The 22,363-nt window shown below is 43.7% G+C and overlaps 1 protein-coding gene across 1 annotated transcript in view; it reads left to right on the top strand.

The window, feature by feature from the left end:
• The window catches only part of LOC129702788 (SH3 domain and tetratricopeptide repeat-containing protein 1), a 72,514-nt gene extending 53,666 nt beyond the window's left edge, over window positions 1-18,848 (top strand). The window contains exons 12-16 of the mRNA XM_055644769.1: window positions 772-922; window positions 1,196-1,318; window positions 7,214-7,364; window positions 9,848-10,044; window positions 15,468-18,848. Of these exons, the coding sequence (XP_055500744.1) occupies window positions 772-922; window positions 1,196-1,318; window positions 7,214-7,364; window positions 9,848-10,044; window positions 15,468-15,725 (880 nt within the window). The 3' untranslated portion in view covers window positions 15,726-18,848. The remainder of the gene's footprint in view (window positions 1-771; window positions 923-1,195; window positions 1,319-7,213; window positions 7,365-9,847; window positions 10,045-15,467) is intronic.
• The last annotated feature ends 3,515 nt before the right edge of the window (window positions 18,849-22,363 follow it).

Below are 22,363 nucleotides of genomic sequence, written 5' to 3'. Positions count from 1 at the left end.
TGATTGAAGCGAATTGGATTAATTTGAGCCTTGGATGCAGTGAATGCCAAAAAGATCCTCTTCCTAGTTTTTGTAGGAAGTAAACATTATTTTTCAGGGAATAATGTGCCGGTTAATCAGCCTCCCTGAGTTTCCCCTCGTGTGGGGAATGTGTAGGAAAAAGTGGGATAACATAGAACTGGTGTGAATAGGTGATCGATGGTCAGCGTGGTCTCGGTGGGCCAAAGGGCCTGTTTCCACGCTGTTTGTCCAAACAAACTAAAGGAGCAATCTGCTGGTGAAACCAAGCTGGTCAGTTAGGATCTGAGCAGGGAAATGGACAGTCGACATTTCAGATCAGGAGCGTTACCTGGACTGAGACTGCATGTGTTGGAGGAGACACAAGAGACTGTGAATCCAAGTGAAGGGTCTGCCCTAAAACGTCAACTGTCCATTTCCCTCATGGATGCTGGCCAACCCGTTGAGTTTCCTCAGCACCCTATGAAAATATATTGAATTGTGTGCTGCGTACAAGGCCCAGGAAAGCATGGTCAGTATCATCTCCTTTTAGAGTTAGATAGAGCTCTTAAAGATAGCAGAGACGAGGGATATGGGGAGAAGGCAGAAACGGGGTACTGATTGTGGATGATCAGCCACGATCACAATGAATGGTGGTGCTGGCTCAAAGAGCTGAATGGCCTACTCCTGCACCTATTGTCTTTTGTTGATTTTTATGTCTATTTTTATGCATCATCCCCAGCTACCCAGTGAAGTCTTTCTCTTAAAATTCAGGGCGTTCAGAACAGCATTGGAGTACACCAAACAGAGTCTTAGGATCTTTATTGATCTGAAGAAAAAAGAGGAGGAGACTTATGCTTGGCTGCAGGCTGGGAAGATATATTATATTCTGGAAAAGAATGAACTGGTGGACGTGTACATCCAGGTAAAAAGAAATTCAGCTTGAACCCTCAGCAGAAATATATGTTTTCTCATATAGTTGGTCCAAATTTGAAGTTACTATTATTAGCAATGCGGAGACTGAGAAGGGAAACATGATGATGATTCATTCCCAGTGTTTGATCAATAACGATGATACAATTCATTCTTGTGACTTAGTCGAGTAGCCAAACTTGAATGTGAGGACATTTCTCGTCAATGTCTTGCAATTTGCTTTGTATAATCATTTTGTGCATCAAATTGTAATCACAAATTTAAGGTTGCCCAAGAGGCTGCCATGAACACAGAAAGTCTGGAGTTTGCAATGAAAATTTTAGAAGCCGCCGGAGATGTGTTTTTTAATGGTTCAAAGGCCAGAGAGAAAGCCATATCATTCTATAGGGTAAGTACCTCTTAACATTTTCTCAAAGTATTGCATCTGACATTCCAGTGGAATGGGAGGATGGAAGCAGAATTGATAACTCGAATTAAGGGCCATCATTGGCTTGCGACTGATATCGTTGAGTTTTGCTTGTGTGAGATCATTTGGAAAGGAGGTTTGGGCAAATCTTCCATCCATTCACATTTCTCTGCATTTCACCTTTGCTCATCCCGCCTGGGTCTACCTGATCTCCCGGTTGCCAAACACTTTAATTCCCCTTCCCATCCCCACACTGGCCTTTCTGTCCTCGGCCTCCTCCATTGTCAGAGTGAGGCTCAAACGCAAACTGGAGGAACAACACCTCATATTTCGTTTGGGCAGCTTACAACCCAGTCTCGGACTTCAAATAACCCTGCATTCCCTCTCTCTCTCCCTCCCCCACCTACTTCAAAGTCTTCTTGTTGAGTCTCATTGTCTGTACCTGTTCTCACCTAGCACACAGCCAACAATGGCCCGTTTCCTTTATCATCGTTACTTTTTTGCATACCTTTCATTCATTTGTTCTATATCCCTTTACATCACCGTTTGTATCTCTCGTTTCCCTTTCCCCTGAGTCTGAAGAAAGGTCTCAACCCAAAACCTCACCCATTCCTTCCCTCCAGAAATGTTGTCTGTCCCGCTGAGTTACTCCAGCATTTTGTGTCTATCTTCAGTTTAAACCAGCATCTGCAGTTCCTTCCTAGACATTCTCTGCATGAAAGTGTGTTTGTCTGAGATTATATTAAGCTTCCATCAAGAATTAGGTATGCTTTTATTAAAAGATATGGCTGTTGACTAAGCCTGTGGGTGTGGGTTACCTGTTGAATCTTTCAGCCATTTTGTGGACAGGGTTTGCAATATTCTCATCATGCCATGCCAACATGCCGTGCAAAGTCAAAGTCAATTTTATTCGTCACATGCACATTACATGCAGTGAAATAAATTTGCCAGCAGCGATACACTTAAACCAATACAATACACAATAAAATTTAACACAAACATCCACCGCAACATTCCTCACTGTGGCGGATAGCCACAGACCCCCTGTAGTCGCCGCTACAGGTGTACAGGCCCTGGTCGGGATGTTCAAAACTCTGACATCGGGACGGTGAAACACACTACGCGGCTTGGACATACTCCGCGGCTTCAGGATGTTATCGGCCGCGGGCCGGCGGTCAGAGCTCTTCTCCGGCGATCCCTAGCGAGGGATCTCGGGCTCCGGATGGTAAGTCCACGCCGCTCCTGCGGCTAGAAGCTCCACAGACCACAGTCCCATGATGTCAACGACACTAGGCCAGCATTTGGAGCACTCCTCTCTGGCGACCCCCGGCAAGGGTTTGCCCGCTTAGCATGTAAAGTCCATGCTGCGCCTGCTGCCGATGCTCCGGGCCCGACGCCGGGAAAGGCCGCTCCAATCCATGATGTTAGGCTGCGAGGGAGGAAAAAGTCGCCTCTCCGTGGAGGAGGCGGCTGAAAGCCCCTTCCACCCCCCCCCCCCCACATAAGACATACCGAGAGACATACATAAATACATACCCTAACTGACACTAGACACACCAAAAAAAAACAAAAAAAGTATAAATAATGAACACTCTGCTAGCAGGGCAGCCGTCTCTCCTACCGACCCAAGTGGTGGCACGATGGCACAATGGTAGAGTTGCTGCCTAAGAAAGGTTTTGATCCCGACTACCGATGGTGTCCGAGTTCCGAGTTTGTACGTTCTCCCCTTGACCTGTGTGGGTTTTCTCCAGGTGCTCCAGTTTCCTCCCACACTCCAAAGACGTAGGGATTTGTAGGTTAATTGGCTTGGTATAAATGTAGAGATTGTCCCGAGTGTGTGTAGGACAGCGTTAGTGTGCGGGGATCGCTGGCCAGTGTGGACTCGGTGGGCCTAAGGGCCTGTTTCCGCGATGTATCTCTAAATTAAACTAAAAACAAATGTACACAGACCTTGCTGCTGTATGAGACCTGGATTCTTTAGGCAGAGAGTTGTGTTTACGTCAACAGTTCAATTCAATTCGATTCAATTCAACTTTAATGTCATTGCACAAATACAAGTATGGGTACAACGAAATGCAGTTTAGCGTCAGTCCGTAGTATAGTGCAATATAGAAATAAAAATACAGAATAATCAAACAATGTGGACGGAGAGACTGGAGAAGTCTATCGGCGGGACTCCGAGTTCAGTAATGTGATGGTATTATTGTAGAACAGTGGCAGATCCATCGAAGAAGTTCATGCTTTCCACAGAGGTCAACAGTAAATGCCTCTGCCTGTGACGGGTAGCACGTATTTCCTCGTTAGTTTTACATAGAGTTGTGATATCATCCTTAATCAATATTGTCACAACCCTTTAAAAAAAAAGATCTTCCCCATTGTTCCAGATATTTTGGTAACTGGGAAATACTGGAAATCCATTTTTGGTCTTTATTTGTTTCCAAATCCAAACCTTTCATCACACCCCAGATACAGATCTTCCCACATGATAGAATTGTATATAAAAAATTTGAGAAGGAATGGAATACTTTATTGTCCCATGTGACAAGGCACAGTGAGATTCTTTGTTTGCATACCCAAGGTGTACAAATAGTGGCCACCTGTGGCGTTGAAAAAGTTACAAAGCACGCTGACTCCTCCTTTTGTCCCCCTCTCCTTAGCAGTCCCCCCACGCCGGGTCCCCATTGTCCTTTGTTAAGCCCCCCCTTCCCAATTGTCCATTGTTCTCTCCCCCCCCCCCCCCCCCCACGCCAGATCCTTCATTATTCTATTCTACCCTCCCTCACGGTGGTCGACCCACGAGGCATCGCCGCCGCCGTGAGGCTTCACCCCCCCCCCGAGGCCCCATTGTTGCGAGGCTTCACCGCTGCTGAGGCCCCACCACTTCACGTCTCCCTGGTGCCGACCCCGGACCCGAGCAAGCTCCGTCGGCCACTCCTCCGACCCGGCTCCTCCGTCTGACCCGCGAGGCCCCAATCCAGAAAGATGAGGATTAGTCCTCGTGTTTTATGGCCAAGAGCATATTCCATCAATTGGCATTGGATGATGTGAACCACTGCCTTTCCTGCATGATTTCTTGATCTGATGCCCCATTGCCTTGACCTCGTCGTTTTGAGTGGTGAATAAAAATAGCAATAGCTTTGCAAGTTCCATGCAGTCCTATTTATGAATGTAGTCCAGACCACAACACAGACCAGACTTCCTACCATTGGCTCCATTTGCACTTCTCTGAAAAGCAGCCAAAATAATCAAAGACTTATCCCACCCTGGGCATTCTACCTTCTTCCAGCTTTTTCTACAGAAGGTTGAAATAATGCTTCACCAGGCTCAGGAACAGCTCCCCACCCCCCTCTGTTATCAGGCTGCTGAATAACCAATAGACAATATGTGCAGGAGTAGGCCATTTGGCCCTTCGAGCCAGCACCGCCATGGCTGATCATCCACAACCAGTACCCCGTTCCTGCCTTCTCCCCATATCCCCTGACTCCACTATCTTTAAGAGCCCTATCTAGCTCTCTCTTAAAAGTATCCAGAGAACCAACCTCCACCACCCTCTGAGGCAGAGAATTCCACAGATTCACAACTCTCTGTGTGAAAAAGTGTTCCCTCATCTCCGTTCTAAACTGTGGCCCCTGGTTCAGGACTCTCCCAACATCAGAAACGTGTTTCCTGCCTCAAGCGTGTCCAAATCCTTAATAATCTTATATGTTTCAATAAGATTCCCTCTCATCCTAAATTCCAGAGCATGCAAGCCCAGCCGTTCCATTCTCTCAGCATATGACAGTCCCGCCATCCTGGGAATTAACCTTGTGAACCTACGCTGCACTCCCTCAAATGGTCCTTCCATCAGCTAGAGTACAGTCAGATTCACATCAGTTCCATTATGGGCATTGGGCTTTGTCTCCGGAACTGATGCAGAACGATGCTGAGAACTATATCTTGCACTCACTTTGCTCTCTTTACCTATTACACTTAAATTTGGCTTAATATGGATAGTATTTTCTGATTTGAATGGATAGCATGTAAAACAAAGCTTTTCACTGTACCTCACACACATGACCATAATAAATCCAAACCTAAAAAATGAGTATAGCTTGGATTCAGTTTTGTTCATTTTTTTAAAAAAAATCTATCACTTAGTAATCATTAAACACTGAAGCAGTAGAATTTGCAATAGTTACCCTTTCAATTTATTATAGTAGCAGATTGTTTTGTCTTGAACTTCAAGTTGACTTTGAGCTTTAGAAGTAAGGATTTAATTGTTTAGTTTAGAGATGCAGCATGGAAACAGGCCCTTCGGCCCACCGGGTCCGCACCGACCAGCGATACCCGCAAATTAAAGGGGCTGTCGAAATTGGGTGACCTAATCCGCGAGTTCTGACGAGTTTGCCCTCGACTCATACTCGCAGCATGGTCGACACGAGGTCCTAGGAGGTCTTTGTAACTCTCCTTCATGCTCAAGAGTAGTACCCTGAGACCCCAGCTAGGTTGCGGCGTATTTTTCAACATGTCGAAAAATGCCCGCGAGTAAAAAAAGTAAAGTCAAGTCAATTTTCTTTCTATAGCACATTTAAAAACAACTCTTGTTGACCAAAGTCCTTTACATCAGTACATGTACTAACGTGCTACATACAGTGGTACATAGATCTAACAATACATACATAAATACATAAATACAGCGCTCCCTCAGAGAAACGCTTGAGAGTAGAAATAAGTTTTAAGTCTAGATAAAAAAAGGACACCATGGAAAAAAATTGATACTTTTTTTACTCGTAGGTTTAGTCTGAGTAGGTCATAGTGGGTCAGCATGTTAGTTATAGGTAATCAAAGGTAGTCATAGATAGTCTTTATTGTCGAAGGAAGGTCAAAGGAGGCCGTCTTCACTCCCCACTATTCAGTATCCAAGTTAGTCGTAGCTAGTCGAAGCTGGTCTTCAACATAGTCGAAGGAGGTCTTCTACATAGTCAGAGGAGGTCTTTATTTTTTTTTAATTTTCTTTATTAGAAGTAAGTACAATACAACACCTTTTTACAGGTTCCCAAAATTATGTTAACATATTCCATTCTCTGTACAGCTTCCTTTTTTTTTTAAGAGAAAAGAAAGAGGAGAAAAAAAAGTGATGAAGAAGGTAAGATAGACTAGTGTGCACGAGTAAGACGCAGAAAAAAGAAGTAGTGAGAAAAAGAAATAAGTGAAGAAGAAAAAAAAAAAAAAGCAGGAGGAATTTTGTCCAATCGCCACAAGGAGATGATTTTTTATATTCTAAACAATCTTTCACCCATACACAAAACTTTTAGTCTTTACCATACTGTTGCACCACATGACTCAAAAAAATCAATAAATGGAGACCAACTCATTAAGAATTGGTCTGTCAGAGGTGGTCTTCAACATGACATTTTTTCAAACCTTCCTAAACTCTTAAACTTGCCAATTAGGTCGCCCAAGTGGGACAGTCCCTTAACACTATCCTATAACCACTAGGGACAATTTTTACATTTACCAAGCTAATTAACCTACATACCTGTACTTCTTTGGAGTATGGGAGGAAACCAAAGATCTCGGAGAAAACCCACGCAGATCTCGGGGAGATCGTACAAACTATGTACAGGCAGCATCCGTAGTCGGTATCGAACCCGGGTCTCCGGCGATGCATTCGCTGTCAGGCAGCAACTCTACCGCTGCGCCACCGTGACCGCCCTTGGCATAATATTTTAAATCAAATTTGAAGATATTTAAAAGAAACCCAGCCAATATTTTCATTTTCCTTTCCAAGCATTGATGATTTTTTAAATTATTATTAATATTGTTTGTTTTGTTGTTAAGATTAAAATGAATTAATCCATGAAAACAAGCTTCCAGACTGTAAATGTATGTTGACAGGATCAAGCTCTTCCACTTGCTCTTAAAAGTAAAAACATGAAGGTGGAGCTCAGACTTTGCAACAAACTGGCTGAACTTCTGCTGCAAGTGAACATCCATTCAGAAGCCCTAAAATATGCCCAGACGGCTTTGATGCTCAGCATGACCCTTGGTAAGCCATGCCTTTGTTTCTGATTCAATCTGTAATGTTTCCATGGATTGTAATTTAGTAGAAATTAATTATTGAACATCATTTCTTCCAGCCGAGAAGCGTCACTATTTTATCAAGAGAATGACATATTTCAATAAAGATTCTGATTAAGATGCTGGCTTTTCAACCCAAGGATGTGCGCCTGTAATCAGTGCAAAGAAATAGATTAAAAACATTGGATTTAACTCCTACTGAGACGGGAGGGAAAGGGAAAGCAGCAATTAAAATGAAAGGGGAAATCGCACATTCACTTCACATCAATTTCAAAATCAAGGCGGCACGGTGGCGCAGCGGTAGAATTGCTGCCTTGCAGCACCAGAGACCCGGGTTCGATCCCGACTACAGGTGCTGTCTGTACAGAGTTTGTACCTTCTCCCCGTGACCACATGGGTTTTCTCTGAGATCTTCGGTTTTCTCCCACACTCCAAAGACGTACAGGTTTGTAGGCTATTTGGCTTGGCATAAGTGTAAATTGGCCCTAGTGTGTGTCGGATAGTGTTAGTGTGTGAAGATCGCTGGTCAGTGCAGACTTGGTGGGCCGAAGGGCCTGTTTCCGTGCTGTATCTCTAAAACTAACATTTTCAGGTAGTAGGGATGCCTGGACTAGTGAGACTCTCTTTTATTATGTGGACTGGACTCTGATCAGTGCAGGCCCATTTCAAACAAGCCTGTGACACTGGCCTAACGGGTAGAGCTTATGACTGTTGATCTTAACGGCTGAGCATTGCCATCTAGCGGGCTGTATATAAAGTGCTGCAGTCAGCTTAATATGACCTATAATAGGTGCACATCCAGAAAACACAGTATGACATGAATGTTAGAAAAGGGTATGTCGCACATGTGCTGTAGAAAATGAAGAAAAGAAAGTTAAACGAGGCAATTTGCATTCGAGCAACTATAAAGAGAAAAGCAAGATTTGTATTTTAGCATTTTCAGACATCCCAATGAATATGTTGAACAATAGGTGTTGCAGTTCAAACCCTATCATTGTGTGAAAATGTGAACTGTGAGTTTACCAACATTTTATATAAGCAGAGTCCTGTTCTGTTCATCAAGGATGCTACCCCCACAAATTTGAACATTTTGTCCTATTGTAATCCACTGGTGGAGAAAAATAACCATAAATTGTCTTTAATTTGTTGCTATTTCACCATCACAAGTTATAGGAGTAGAATTAGGCCATTCGGCCCATCAAATCCACTCTGTCATTTAATCATGGCTGATCTCTGCCTCCTAATCCAATTTTCCTGCCTTGTCCCCCATAACCCTTGACACCCGTTCTAATCAAGAATTTGTCTATCTCTGCCTTAAAAATATCCATTGACTTGCCCTCTGTGGTAATGAGTTCCACAGATGAACTACCCTTTGACTAAAGACTTCCTCCTCGCCTCCTTTCTAAAAGAGCCCCCTTTAATTCTGACGCTATGACATCTGGTCCTAGACTGTCCCACCAGTGGAAACATCCTCTCCACATCCACTCTATCTATGCCTTTCACTATTGTGTAAGTTTCAATGAGGTCCCCCCTCAATCCTCTAAACTCCAGCAAGTAGAGGCCCAGTGCTGTCAAACGCTCATCATATGCAATCATATTTCCTCTTACCTAACAGTGGGCTGTCATACTGATCTGTATTTCTCCGCTATTTCTCTTCCATTCGTTTTTTTAAATTATTTCATTCATCCCTTGCTTTTTCTTTTTGGTGCTCTTTGGTGCTTCATTGATGCCTTCTGCTCTCCCAAACTACCACCACCTTGCTACCTCCTGCTTGCCCCCCCCCCCCCCCCCCCCCCTTCAAATTGGAAAACATGGCATAGGGGAGCTACAGCTCTTTGGAATTAACATCAGATTAGGATGTGTAGGAAGGAACTGCAGATGCTGGTTTAAATCAAAGATAGACACAAAATACATTTTGTGTTTGTATTTGGTTTAGACCAGCATCTGCAGTTCCTTCCTGCACAAAAGATTAGGATGTTGATTATGATAGTGACCAAGGCCTTCTTAAAAAAGACATGATGATGTATTCTTTCATAGACACAAGAAGCTGGAGTAACTCAGCTGGACAGGCAGCATCTCTGGAGAGAAGGAATGGGCGACGTTTCGGGTCAAGACCCTTCTTCAGACTAAGAGTCAGGGGAAAAGGAAACAAGAGATATAGATGGTGATATGGAGAGATATAGATCAAATGAATGAAAGACATGCAAAAAAGTAATTACGACTCCAACTTTTTGTGCCCATCTTCTGTCTAAACCAACATCTGCAGTACAGGAAGGCTTTAACCTAAGATAGACACAAAATGCTGGAATAACTCAGCAGGACAGGCAGCATCTCTGGAGAGAAGGAATGGGTGATGTTTCGGGTAGGGTAGAAGGGTTTGGATGTCTATATATGCATGGGTGTCTATATATGCATTTGCTTGCTACCTACAAAGTACTCTTTGTCTGACAGGCGATGCACTCAATGAGCGTGTGGCTTATCATCGATTGGCAACAGTACACCACTCCCTTGGTCAGTGTGAGATGGCTGAACATTTCTATCTCAAGGCACTGTCCCTTTGCTCCCACCCAATGGAGTTTGATGAAGAAACCATATACTATGTCAAAGTTTATTGTCAGCTGGGAGACATTACATTCTATGATCTGAAGGTAAGAAATGCATATTACTCTGTGAAGTCCTAGCTGTGCAGATCATCCAGCCAGAATATGGAGCCATATGTGTGCTGGTGTGCTGGCACAATACTGCTTAAAGCTCTGTAGTTATTTTGGGTTGGAGAAGAGGTGGTCTTAATACTATCTCTAGACTCTCTTTAATTCACCCTGCTACAGCAGGAGAGGGCCTGACTATAGAATATTAGGCCATAAGGTCATGATCACATTGAATGGCGACGCTGGCTCGAAGAGCCGAATGGCCTACTCCTGCAACTGTCTATTGTCTAAGGTCATGTGATAGTAGCAGAATTAGGCTATTCGGCCCATCAAGTCTACTCCACCATTCAATCATGGCTGATCAATCTCTCCCTCCTTGTCGCATTCTTCTGCCTTCTCCTCATAACCCCTGACACCCGCACTAATCAAGAATCTATCAAGAATCTACCTATCTCTGCCTGAAAAATTTACATTGACTTGGCCTCCACAAAGAATTCACCACTCTCTTACTAAAGATATTCTTCCTCATCTCATTTAATTCTGAGGCTATAACCTCTAGTCCCAGACACTCCCACTTGTTGAAACATCCTGCGATATTAATAGTGTTGTGAAGAAGTCACATAAAAAATGAATGTTAACGTTTGAGATAGTCTTTCATAATTTTGAAACCAATCATATTAATAGTCAAAGATTTATAAATATGAAAAACGTAAAATATTTTAATTTAAATCGGCAACAACCACTATCCATGAAGCACCAAAGCATTATAAACATTTCAAGGTGAATCACAGAATCCTTTTATGGCGGAAAAAGGTTCGACACAAAATGGTAAGACAAGTGGGTGGTCACGGTGGCGCAACGGTAGAGTTGCTGCCTTACAGCGCTTGCAGTGCCGGAGACCCTGGTTCGATCCTGACTACGGGCGCTGTCTGTGCTGAGTTTGTACGTTCTCCCCGTGACCACAAGGGTTTTCTCTGAGATCTTCGGTTTCCTCCCACACTCCAAAGACGTACAGGTTTGTAGGTTAATTGGCTTAGTTAGGGCTCTCACAACTTCTTTTCTCTGTTGCTAGTCGGGCAACCTAGGCAGCTTTTTAGGTTGCCAAATGACAGTTTAGGTGGTCATTAAAGACGGCTTGCGTGACACGTGGACAAAGTGCGAAGTTACCAGTCGGAATTATGCTCAATGAAGCATTCACATATTATTTCTGCTTCAAATAAAGTCACAAACTAAATTTACCAATCAAGACATGATACATACCACAATGACATGCAGCAAAATTATAATACAGTATCTCAACTCATTTTACACGTTGCAATGAATGCAATTTCTATTATTTCTTTCCATTTCCAAACAAAAATGTGGTTGGATTATTCAGCGTATGATCAACCTCAGTGAGACCAAGCGCAGGCTTGGCGATCACTTCGCACAACACCTACACTCAATTCGCAATAACCAACCTCATCTCCTGGTGGCTCAGCACTTCAACTCCCTCTCCCATTACGAATCCAACCTTCCTGTCCGAGGCCTCCTCCATGGCCAGAGTGAGGCCCATCATAAATTGGAGGAGCAGCCAATGCATCTTTGGGATGTGGGAGGAAACCCACACGCTTGCAGGGAGAATGGGTAAATTCAACACAGACAGTGCCCAAGAACAGGGCGAACACAGATCTCTGTTGTGTGAGGCGGCAAGTCTACCAGCTGTGCCACTATATTTTGTTTTCCAACACACAAAAAATTATACGTTGATAACTTTGGTTACTAAAAAAAAACTATCCATTTTCAGTCTTAAATCTCTAAGTGACGCTATGTCCCCCTTTACAGCTACTGTATGTTTTAATTCAGTTCAAGACTATGGGGCAGTACATTGGCCATAAAATCGCTGCCTAAAAGTGCTAGAGACCCGGAATTGATCCTGAATATGGGTGCTGTCTGTATGGATTTTACTCCTTTTCCCTTTGATCGCATGGGTTTTTCCGGGTGCTCTTGTTTCCTTCCACATTTCAAAGGTGTGCAGGAGCATTATTCAGACCCAACCCAAAACGTAATATTTTCATTTTGTCCAGAGATTCTGTCTGACCTGTTGAGTTACTCCAGCTTTTTGTGTCTATCTTCAGTTTAAACCAGCATCTGCAGTTCCTTCCTACACACACGATACTATACGATAGAGCATTGTTTTGTTTTCTCGTTTATAACATTGTTTCCAGAGTACTATGTTTACATATTCTGCTGTGCTGCTGCAAGTAAGGATTTCATTGTTCTAACTGGGACGTGAGAGAATAAAACACTCTTGACTTTTGACTTATGTCGCTAATGTGTGGGATAGAACTAGTGTACGGGTGATCGGTGGTCGGCATGGACTCGGTGGGCCGAAGGGCATGTTTCTAAGTCTGAGTCTAAAGAAGGACCTCTACCCAAAACGTCACCCAATTTATTCTGCCCAAGTTGCTGGCTGCCCCATGGAGTTTCCCCCGCACAATTAAGGCATGGAATAGTCTTCACCCTACCATAGGTACCCAACCAGACGCAACTAAATTTAGGACAATGAAATTCTTGCTTGCTGCAGCACAACAGAATATGTAAACATAATACAGAACAGGAGATAAAAGTTCAATGTGTCTATATATATATATATACACAATAAATAAAGAGATAAAGTACAATAGACTGTTATTGTTCAATTTGGAGTTTGGTGGTGGACCTTTCATCACCGTCAGTTTAAATTCCATTTGGAGTATTTTTGGAGCAACTCTTGCTCCCTGAAGCAAGAGTTACTCCAGGGAGTTACTCCAGCTCCAGGGAGTGATTCTGCGTTAGTTTTCAGCGGTCGAGGAGAGGCAGCGATTGGACAGCAATGGCGGCCAGATTTCCCACAATGCAAAGGCAGGGAGAAAGTGCTCGGCGCCGACCAGTTGCCGTGGCAGTGCGCATGTGCAGGTCGGCCGATAATGTGCTGGCCATGGTTGTGCGCATGTGCAGGGGGAGAATGTGCAGGCGGTGGCAGTGCGCATGTGCAAGGCGGCCGGCCATGCCGGCAGATGAGCGGCCGGAGAGCCCAGCGGCCCGGATGCGGATGGCGGGCGGAGACGGAGATTGACACGTAGAGAGATAGAGAGGGGGGGCCCCCCCATACAGAGTTGAACGACCCATACAGAGTTGAGTGTTTGCCATGCCGGGCAAAATGGCACAGCTTTTAGGTTGTCCGGCGGGACTTTAGTTGGCAATTGACACCCGGGCAACCGTTAATTAGGAGCCCTTTTAGTATAAATTTGTCCCTAGCGTGTGTAGGATAGTGTTAATGTGCGGGGATCATTGGTCGGTGCGGACTCAGTGGGCTGAAGGGCCTGTTTTAGCTCTGTATCGCTAAATTTAACAAAAGTAAACCAAGCTGTACTGCACAGGAACAGGCCCTTCAATCTATGCTGACTGTGATGTCTATCCACGTTAATCCCAATTGCCAGTGTTAAGCCTGTTTTCCTCTATTCCTTTCCTATCCAACTACCTGCCCATGTCTTTAATTGGCTTGGTATAAATGTAAAATAAATTTATTTTTAAAAAAATCTCAAAAAGTGTGGTCAATGAACAAGCTCTGCGTCCCACCACCATCTACCATGTGGAACGGAATATCCTCTGGAGGACGCTGGAAATAACCGTGTGATGCCATCGTCAGCCAGATCTTTCCCCGTTCCTTCCCCTTGAAATTAGGGAAATCAATATTCATGCCGCTGGGTTGTAAAATGCCCAAGCGAAATATGAAGTGCTTTTTTGGCTGAGAATGGATTTGGTTTGGTTTAGAGTTACAGCATGGAAACAGGCCCTTCGGCCCAGCGATCCCCGTACATTAACACTATCCTACACCCACTAGTGACAATTTTATATTTACACCAAGCCAATTAACCTACAAACCTGTACCTCTTTGGAATGTGGGAGGAAACCGGAGATCTCGGAGAAAACCCACGCAGGTCGGGGAGAACGTACAAACTCCGTACTGACGGCACCCGTAGTCGGGATTGAACCTGGGTCTCCTGCGCTGCATTCGCTGTAAGGCAACAACTCTACTGCTGCGCTTGGTCTCATCGGTATACAGGAGTACACACAGAGAACAAATGGATACAGTAGATGAGATTGGAGGAGGCGCAAGTGAACCTCTGCCTCACCTGAAAGAACTGTTGGGGTTCCTGGATGGAGCCGAGGGGTGGGGTATAGGGACAGGTGTTGCATCTCCTGTGGTTGCTGGGGAAAGTACCATGTGAAGAGATGGTAGCTGGTAGAGCCACTAGCCCTCAGCACCAGAGACTAAGATTAAGTCCAGGCCTTGTGTCTTATCTGTGCATAGTTTACACGTTCTCCCTGTAACCATGTAGGTTTCCTTTAGTTGGAAGAAGAAACTGCAGATGCTGGTTGATATCGAAGATAGACACAAAAAGCTGAAGTAACTCAGCGGGTCAGACATCGCTGGAGAAAAGGAATAGGTGACGTTTTGGGTCGAGAAGGGTCTCGAGAAGTGAAGGGTCTCGACAAAACGTCACCTATTCCTTTTCTCCAGAGATGCTGTCTGACCTGCTGAGCTACTCCAGCCTTTTGTGTCTATCTTTCCTATAGGGGGTCCAGCTTCTTCTCGTATCCCAAAGATGCGACAAGAAACTGGACCACCTAAAGGAAAAATAGACACAAAATAGATTTGGGGAGTCACGGTGGCGCAGCGGCAGAGTTGCTGCCTTACAGCGAATGCAGCGCCGGAGATCCGGGTTTGTACCTTCTCCCCTTGACCTGCGTAGGTCTTCTCTGAGATCTTTGTTTTCCTCCCACACTCCAAAGACGTACAGGTTGGCAGGTTAATTGGCTTGGTAAACTAAAAAATTGTCCCTAAAAGCTGTAGGATGGTGTTAATGTGCGGGGATCGCTGGTCGGCGCGAACCCAATGGGCCGAAGGGCCTGTTTCCACGCTGTATCTAAACTAAACTAAATTAAATGTGTGTTTAAGAAATGTGTGTTTAGTCTGAAGAATGGTCTCGACCCGAAACGACGCCTACTCCTTCGCTCCATAGATGCTGCTTCACCCGATGAATTTCTCCAGCAATTTTGTCTACAAACTAAATGTGTGGATCAGTTAGTTGGGCACTGTGAGTGGGAAATTGAAGTCTATGTGAGTGGTGGAATATTGGGGGGGGGGAGTTTGAAGAGAATGCAGGAAAAATCAAAATTGGGATTAATACACGATTAGTGTAAATTTTGGAATTAGTGTCGGATTAGAATAGAGGTTTATTGTCACACGCTTGGTTCCATGGGCTGAAGGGCTCGGTTTTGTGCTGTATCTCTATAACTCTGAGTGCAGTCCAAGTGGAGCCAGCTCAGATTCTTGTGAATTAATTTTTTCTGATCCTTACCCTTGCATTACAATGCATATTTTGATTGTATTTCAGGACCCACGTGATGCAGAAAATTACTACCACTTTGCTCTAGCTGCAGCCATGGATTTGGGCAGTAAGAAATCTCAGCTGAAGATCTGCACTAGACTTGCCACCATTTACCACAATTTTCTTGTGGATCGGGAAATGTCACTTTATTACTATCAGAAGGCAAGAAAATTTGCTGCTGAACTTAACATTCGAAGATTAAACCTCTCTCCAGTCGAATTTTATACATCTACAACAGTGAAAACCTCAAAATCCTTCTCTTAAAATTTTAACTGGCCACTGTGCTACTTCCGGGCAATTAATTTTAAGTAACGCTAACAAAGGCTAAATCGGGGAGATGTGAAATGTAACATGCTAATATCAAAGTCTCCTTTCTGCTTTCATCTTCATTAATGGGATGGAACTGCAGATGCTGGTTTAAACCGAAGATAGACACAAAATGCTGGAGTTACTCCGCGGGACAGGCAGCATCTTTGGAGAGAAGAAATGGGTGACGTTCCGTGTCTGAAAAAGGGTCTCGACACAAAACGTCACCTTTCCTTCTCTCCAGAGATGCTGCCTATCCCACCGAGTTACTCCAGCATTTTGCGTCTTTCTTCATTTTCATTAGCTTTGTTTGGCTGTGATAGTTATTTCTGCAGGAAGTAATAATGACTGTGGCCAAGCAATCTTCCAGTCTAAGCCAAGAAGGATTTGTGCTTTGTTGTCAACATTTTAGCCGCTGTCGGCTTCTATATTTGTTAAAAAATATCTGTGCCTGTAGTAATAATTTTGAACAAATATTTACTGGAGAACAAGCCGACAAACATACACAAAAGGATACATTTTGGAGCTTCGATGCAGTTGATAAATTAGGATGTCAGTATGGAGCAGTGGTTTTTGAACTGAGCCTTATCAGCCCTTCTCACTGACGTCATTATCTACTGCATCGCACATCTGCCTTTAATAATGGTTTTGATAGTAGACCAGCATTTGACAGGAATTTGACCTTAAATAAACCGCAGTTGTTGATGGATAAACTCGTGGCATGCCTTAGACTAGTAAAATTATTACCGAGATGCTTAAATTTATGACCATTTTTACACAAGGAAAATATCACTTGCAATGAATGCAAACCTTCTCATTTAGCCTTTTCAAGGATTAACATTCAATTTTGTGTCAAATATTTGGCGAAAAGCAGTTTGGTTGCTAGACTTTTCACAAAAGCATTGGAAATAGTTCAGAGGCCATGAAAATCCATTCGCAGCCTCTGCCAAATTTAAAATAATAATGAAAATGAAGGGAAAGAAAGGCCCAAGTTTGCAAATGAATGCAAATCTGGCCTTGTTTACTCCTACGACAATTTGGATTGAGAACGTTGGCCCTTTGCTTATGCCCATATAACATGGCAGGCGACATTTCGAGCTACCCTGGACTGTGCATTGCTCATTGACAATTTCACCAATTCTAAGACATTTATTTAAGTGGCATTTTGGTAAGTGTGATCAGACAGGGTAAATATTTTGATTAGGCTGCTGTGAATACTGCTGATAACATGGCATATCCTTGTGGTGCCATAAAGTCCCATTTACCCTTTTCTAAGTGTGAAGCTACTGGGGAACATCCATCTGCTTTTAGCTGCAGATGCAAGTTTGAAGATCTCTACCCAAGAGTAAAATACAGTGGATGTTGCGAAACCTGATATTAAAAAAAAAAAAGAAAATGCTGAGAAATCTCAGCAACTCTGGCCACATCTACAGTGGGAAACAAAATTGGGTGGGGGGGGGGGGGTTGAGCTGATTCACCTTTTTGTGGTTGTTAACCTGAAACATTACATCCATTATGCCCCACCCCCCACCCACTGCTGGGTTGCTAAGCATTCTTTTTTTTAATTTATCCAAGAACTGGGCAGAACGCATCACATTTGCAAACTAAATGTCTGTTAAGCCCTCTGCTATCATATTCAAGAAAACCATATAGCTTTGGAAAACTACCCATCCCGAGGAGGTTGAAAGTTGCCAAAGGCTTAGCAGAAAGAACATGAAATGCTATAGTGGAAGAGGAGTGCAGGCACCAAAGTGGCAGATGCTTCATTGCCAACTGTGTGGTTGATCGTAGTTCATTCCTAGGCAGTGCTTAGATTCATTTAATGATATTTATCGGGGGGGCGGGGAGTCTGCACAAGAACATTTTGTTTGGGAATAGCTAAGTTGTTTGTTATAAAGTGTTATCACAAAGTCAGTACCTTCCCACATAATTATAAATGTTGACCAATATCTATTGGTAATATAGGTCACCGATCAATTATTAGAGGTGTTGCAAATTAAAGGGGCTAGATTTTTCCTTTTCTTTAGATTCACTACTAGATGTGGGTTTTAAAGGAATTTCCCTACAAACCCAACTTCCACCACAACCCACCTTGTTTCCCTGATTTTGCCCCCATTATTAGGTATCCATTGCAATGTCAGAAGGAATAGGAAGGTATGTTTTTGAATAGGTCACTTGGAGAAATGTTTTATGATGAAATCCTCTGATCTGGGGATGGGAAGCCATACCCACGCTGAAACTCACGCTAAGAAACACGGGCAAAACTCGCGCTGTTCCAGAGTAGAAGAGAGATGAGTAAAAATATGGCACACGATTTAGTCGTAAGAATTGGAGGAAGCATTATTGAGGACAGAGCAGAATATGTAGAACGTATCCTTCCCCCTCCCTCTGCCACTATGTATAAAGGCACAATGCAATGCGAGCAACTCTTGTTGAAAAGTACATCCAGTATCTGACGAGCAAGACTTTTGATTGTCTTACTATGATGTGATTCCTGCTGTAACGAGCATAGGTTAATAATCACAATCACGTCAAAACGAGGACAATTGCTGAATAAATTTGAACGTATGTCAAAAACGTGTCTGCATGAGATGCGAGACAGCATGTGCGTCTGCATCGACAAGGAATGATGCAAACGGAAGTTGATCATAAGTAAATGATATTTTGGATGTTGATAATGGAGACAAAAGAAGATTTTTCCAAATTAATGTTTGAGGTGTAATTATAGTGTTCATTGTTGAGATACGACGCAATTGTTTGGATTTAAATGTAAAATGTCTGTTTTGCCATTGTTCTGAATCCAAAATATGACTTGAATATACGAGGGTTACTGGAATCCAATCATTGTCTTCTTTCTTGTGTTCTTAAACTGTTCAATTTTTAATTTTACACCATCAGAACTGAAGATAGACATGTGACACTTATAATGACCTGAAAAGTGGATGCAATTTTGTGCAAAATGTCAGCAGCTCACAGTCTTTGCCAGCTGTGGTAATAAAGGTTTATACTTACTGGCTAACTGCTTTACTTTATTTCCTGTTGCATCCCATCGCAAACATATGAGTTACCAGAAGGTCAATACAAAATGCTGGAGTAACTCAGTGGGACAGGCTGTCCCACCCCCCACCCAGTCCTCACCTTTCACCCCATCAGAACCATTTTACATTCCCTTGAACATTGTCTGCTTTGATCTGACATTTTCACACCCTGCCCTTCCATATCTCTAGCTTCCCACCTCCAGCTTAAATTGCATTTAGAATATTTTGGAGGACCAAGAACCAAGAACCCTGACTCGCAGTCTGAAGAAGGGACTCGACCGGAAACGTCACCCATTCCTTCTCTCCAGAGATGCTGCCTGTCCCGCTGAGTCACTCCAGCACTTTGTGCCTGTCTTCAGTTTAACCCAGCATCTGCAGTTCCTTCCGACACATGTGTTACCAGAGGAGTACATTTTGATTCTAGATATGAGAGCTCAAATACCATCTTGTGGAACATGTAATCAGCTAATCTGCTATTTACTTAATACACATTTTTTGGTCATTTCAAATATATTAAATATTTCAGCGGGTCAGGCAGCATTTCTGAAGATGTGGGTAGGTGACGTTTTGGGGTCAGGTTACAAATGAAAACAAAAAGTGCTGGGTGTGGTCTCACCAATGTCTTGTACAGATGTAACGTGATATCACACTCTTGTACTCATTTTAGGCAAGCATACTGTACAGCCTCTAATCCCCCCCCCCCCCCCCCATCTGCCTGTGTGGCCACTTGCAGGGATCTATGTACAAGGACTCACAAGTCACCCTTGGGGTCAGGCCAAAATACTACAAATCGTCACAAACCCTCATCGTCACTGGGTGAAATCTTGGACTCTCGCCAATTGTATTGTGGGAGCGTCATCACCAAAAATACTGCAGGTGGTTCAAGCGGGTAGCTTGTCTTCACCATCTCAAGGGCAACTACAGGGGTGGGGGGAGGTAGTAAATTTGACTTCAGCAGAATAACCCAGATCACACAAAAATGAATTCTTAAGCAAAACAACGAGTTTAGAAAGTTATGAGGGGGATTTTAAAAATGATGGTAGGGAAATATTTGGGTGTCAGGGGTTATGGGGAGAAGGCAGGAGAATAGGGTTGAGGGGAAGAGATAGATCAGCCATGATTGAATGATGGACTCGACGTGATCAGCCGAATGACCTAATTCTACTCCCATCACTTATGAACATGAATTTTTGAGTTTTGCTAAATAGTAATCTGGAACGTTTTTTGTTCTACTGAAGTTTACAGGTGGCTTCTTTGGGTAAAGTCATATTTATGTAGCGACTTTAACTTAACTTAAATTAACCATTTCAGAGGAACACAGGGTTGAACATTGCTGCAACCTCAGGCACTAGGTTGCTTGCGGGTAAAGGGCCTGTCCCACTTTCGCGACCGAATTCACGACCCTTTTTACTCGTGGACATTTTTCACATTGCTAGAAAAACGCCCCGACCTACTTGATGCCACGAGTACCCACGACTAGCATCACGACCTACTTACAACCTCCTACGACCTTGTGACCACCATGCTGCGAGTATGAATCAAGGGCAAACTTGGCAGAGGTCGTGAAAGTGGAACAGGCCCTTTAGTCTACATGGAGTCTGGCCACGGAGCCCAAATGTGGAAGGTTTCACAGCATTATATTGTCCTTTAGCAACTGTGATCACTGATTTTCACATCTGCAGACCACAATCAGAAATGGCAACAACACTTTCTCCTTCAAGTATAACCATCAACATCAGAAGCACATCAAAGCAGTGTTCTCAGTCCCCTGCCCTACTCTATACCTGTGACTGTGGAGTCAGATATAGCTCCAACATCAGGAAAAAAGTGAAGATAGACACAAAAAGCTAGAGTAACTCAGCGGGGCAGACAGGATCTCTGGAGAAAAGGGGTGGGCGATGATTCGGGTCGGGACCCTTCTTCAGACTGAGAATCGGGGAAAGGGAAATGAGAGTTATAGACGGCGATACAGAGAGATATAGAATAATGGAATGAATGTTATGTAAGATAATGAGTGAAAGAAAAATGATGAGGACGAAGGAAATTGGCCATTGTAGGCTGTGTGCTAGATGAAAACGAGTCACGGACAATGAGATGCAACAAGACAACATTGAAGCTGGTACAATGACTTGGGTGGGGGAGGCACGGAGAGGGAGAGCTTTAAAGTCACGGATGATTCAACATATGTTGAATGAATGTCAGGTAATGATCAGTCAGAATTAAGGGGGAAGATCCATAACCTAATCGAATGGTGCCAGAACAACATTCCTGACCTCAATGTTAGCATGACCAAGGAGAATTTGTGGAAACATGGAACTGCGAATGCTGGTTTATACCAAAGAACAACACAAGGAGGGGAAGGAGAATATTAGAAGGGGAAAGCTGGGATCCATGAAACTCTCTTCATTGGTGGGATGGCAGTTGAGAGAGCTCCTGGGCATGCATATCTCTGAGGTTTTGCCTTGACTCATAGAGTGATACAGCATGAAAACAGGCCCTTCGGCTCAACTTGCCCACACCGGTCAACATGTCCCAGCTACACTGCCCGCATTTGGTTCATATCCATCCAAACCTGTCCTATCCATGGACAGGTGGTCCAAGTGCAGTTTCTTACCACTTCAAGCAGGGTGAAAGCCACCAAATTCAAGTGCAGTTTCCTACCATTTCAAGCAGGGTGCAAGGCCACCAAATTCAAGTGCAGTTTCATACCATTTCATGCAAGGTCCAGGGCCATCACATTCACATGCAGTTTCATACCATTTAAAGCACCATAAATCCACCATAAAACCACACTCACAGTTCAGTAGACATTCAGTGTGTTCAGATGATTCACAGCTCAGACAGTTGTGACCTCTCCCTCCCCCATCATGCAGAGACTGAGCCACACCCACACTTCCAGGTTTTATAATCTCTCCCACCGGAGAAGGTGTGGCCTTCATAGCGTGATTGACATGAGAGAGATTCTCAACATTTTTTAAACACTAATAACACTTTTATTTTTCATTGATGGGAAGAATCCTCTGCACCTGAAGAGCGGAGGGGGACCGAGTAAGATGGCCAAAAATCACAGCTGTAAGTGGTAGCGTTTTATCTAAAATCAATATACAGTGCAAACAGGAAGTCGTCAAGTTTAGACCACCACCAACCCCAAACCCCAACCAACCATTTTCAGTGCTTTTCCTTCAACCCAAACCCCCACCAACCATTTGCAGTGCTTTTACTTCAACCCAAACCCCCACCAACCATTTGCAGTAGTTTTACTTCAACCCAAACCCCCACCAACCATTTGCAGTGCATTTACTTCAACCCAAACCCCCACCAACCATTAGCAGTGCTTTTACTTCAAAGCCCCAACCAACCATTTGCAGTGCTTTTATTTCAAAGCAACCAAATTTTCATTTAAAAAATCACATTAAGGGCACTCATGGTCAGTAAAACCACACTCACAGTTTAGTAGACATGTGTTCAGTGTTATTCACAGCTCAATCTGAGAGATGTGACCATCTCACTTCCCCCATCTTGCAGAGACTGACTGAGGCACAACACTTCTGGGTTTTA

Source organism: Leucoraja erinacea, chromosome 1, assembly GCF_028641065.1.
Source record: "Leucoraja erinacea ecotype New England chromosome 1, Leri_hhj_1, whole genome shotgun sequence".
Taxonomy (NCBI): Eukaryota; Metazoa; Chordata; class Chondrichthyes; order Rajiformes; family Rajidae; genus Leucoraja; species Leucoraja erinaceus.
This window is presented reverse-complemented; position numbering and strand designations above follow the sequence as displayed.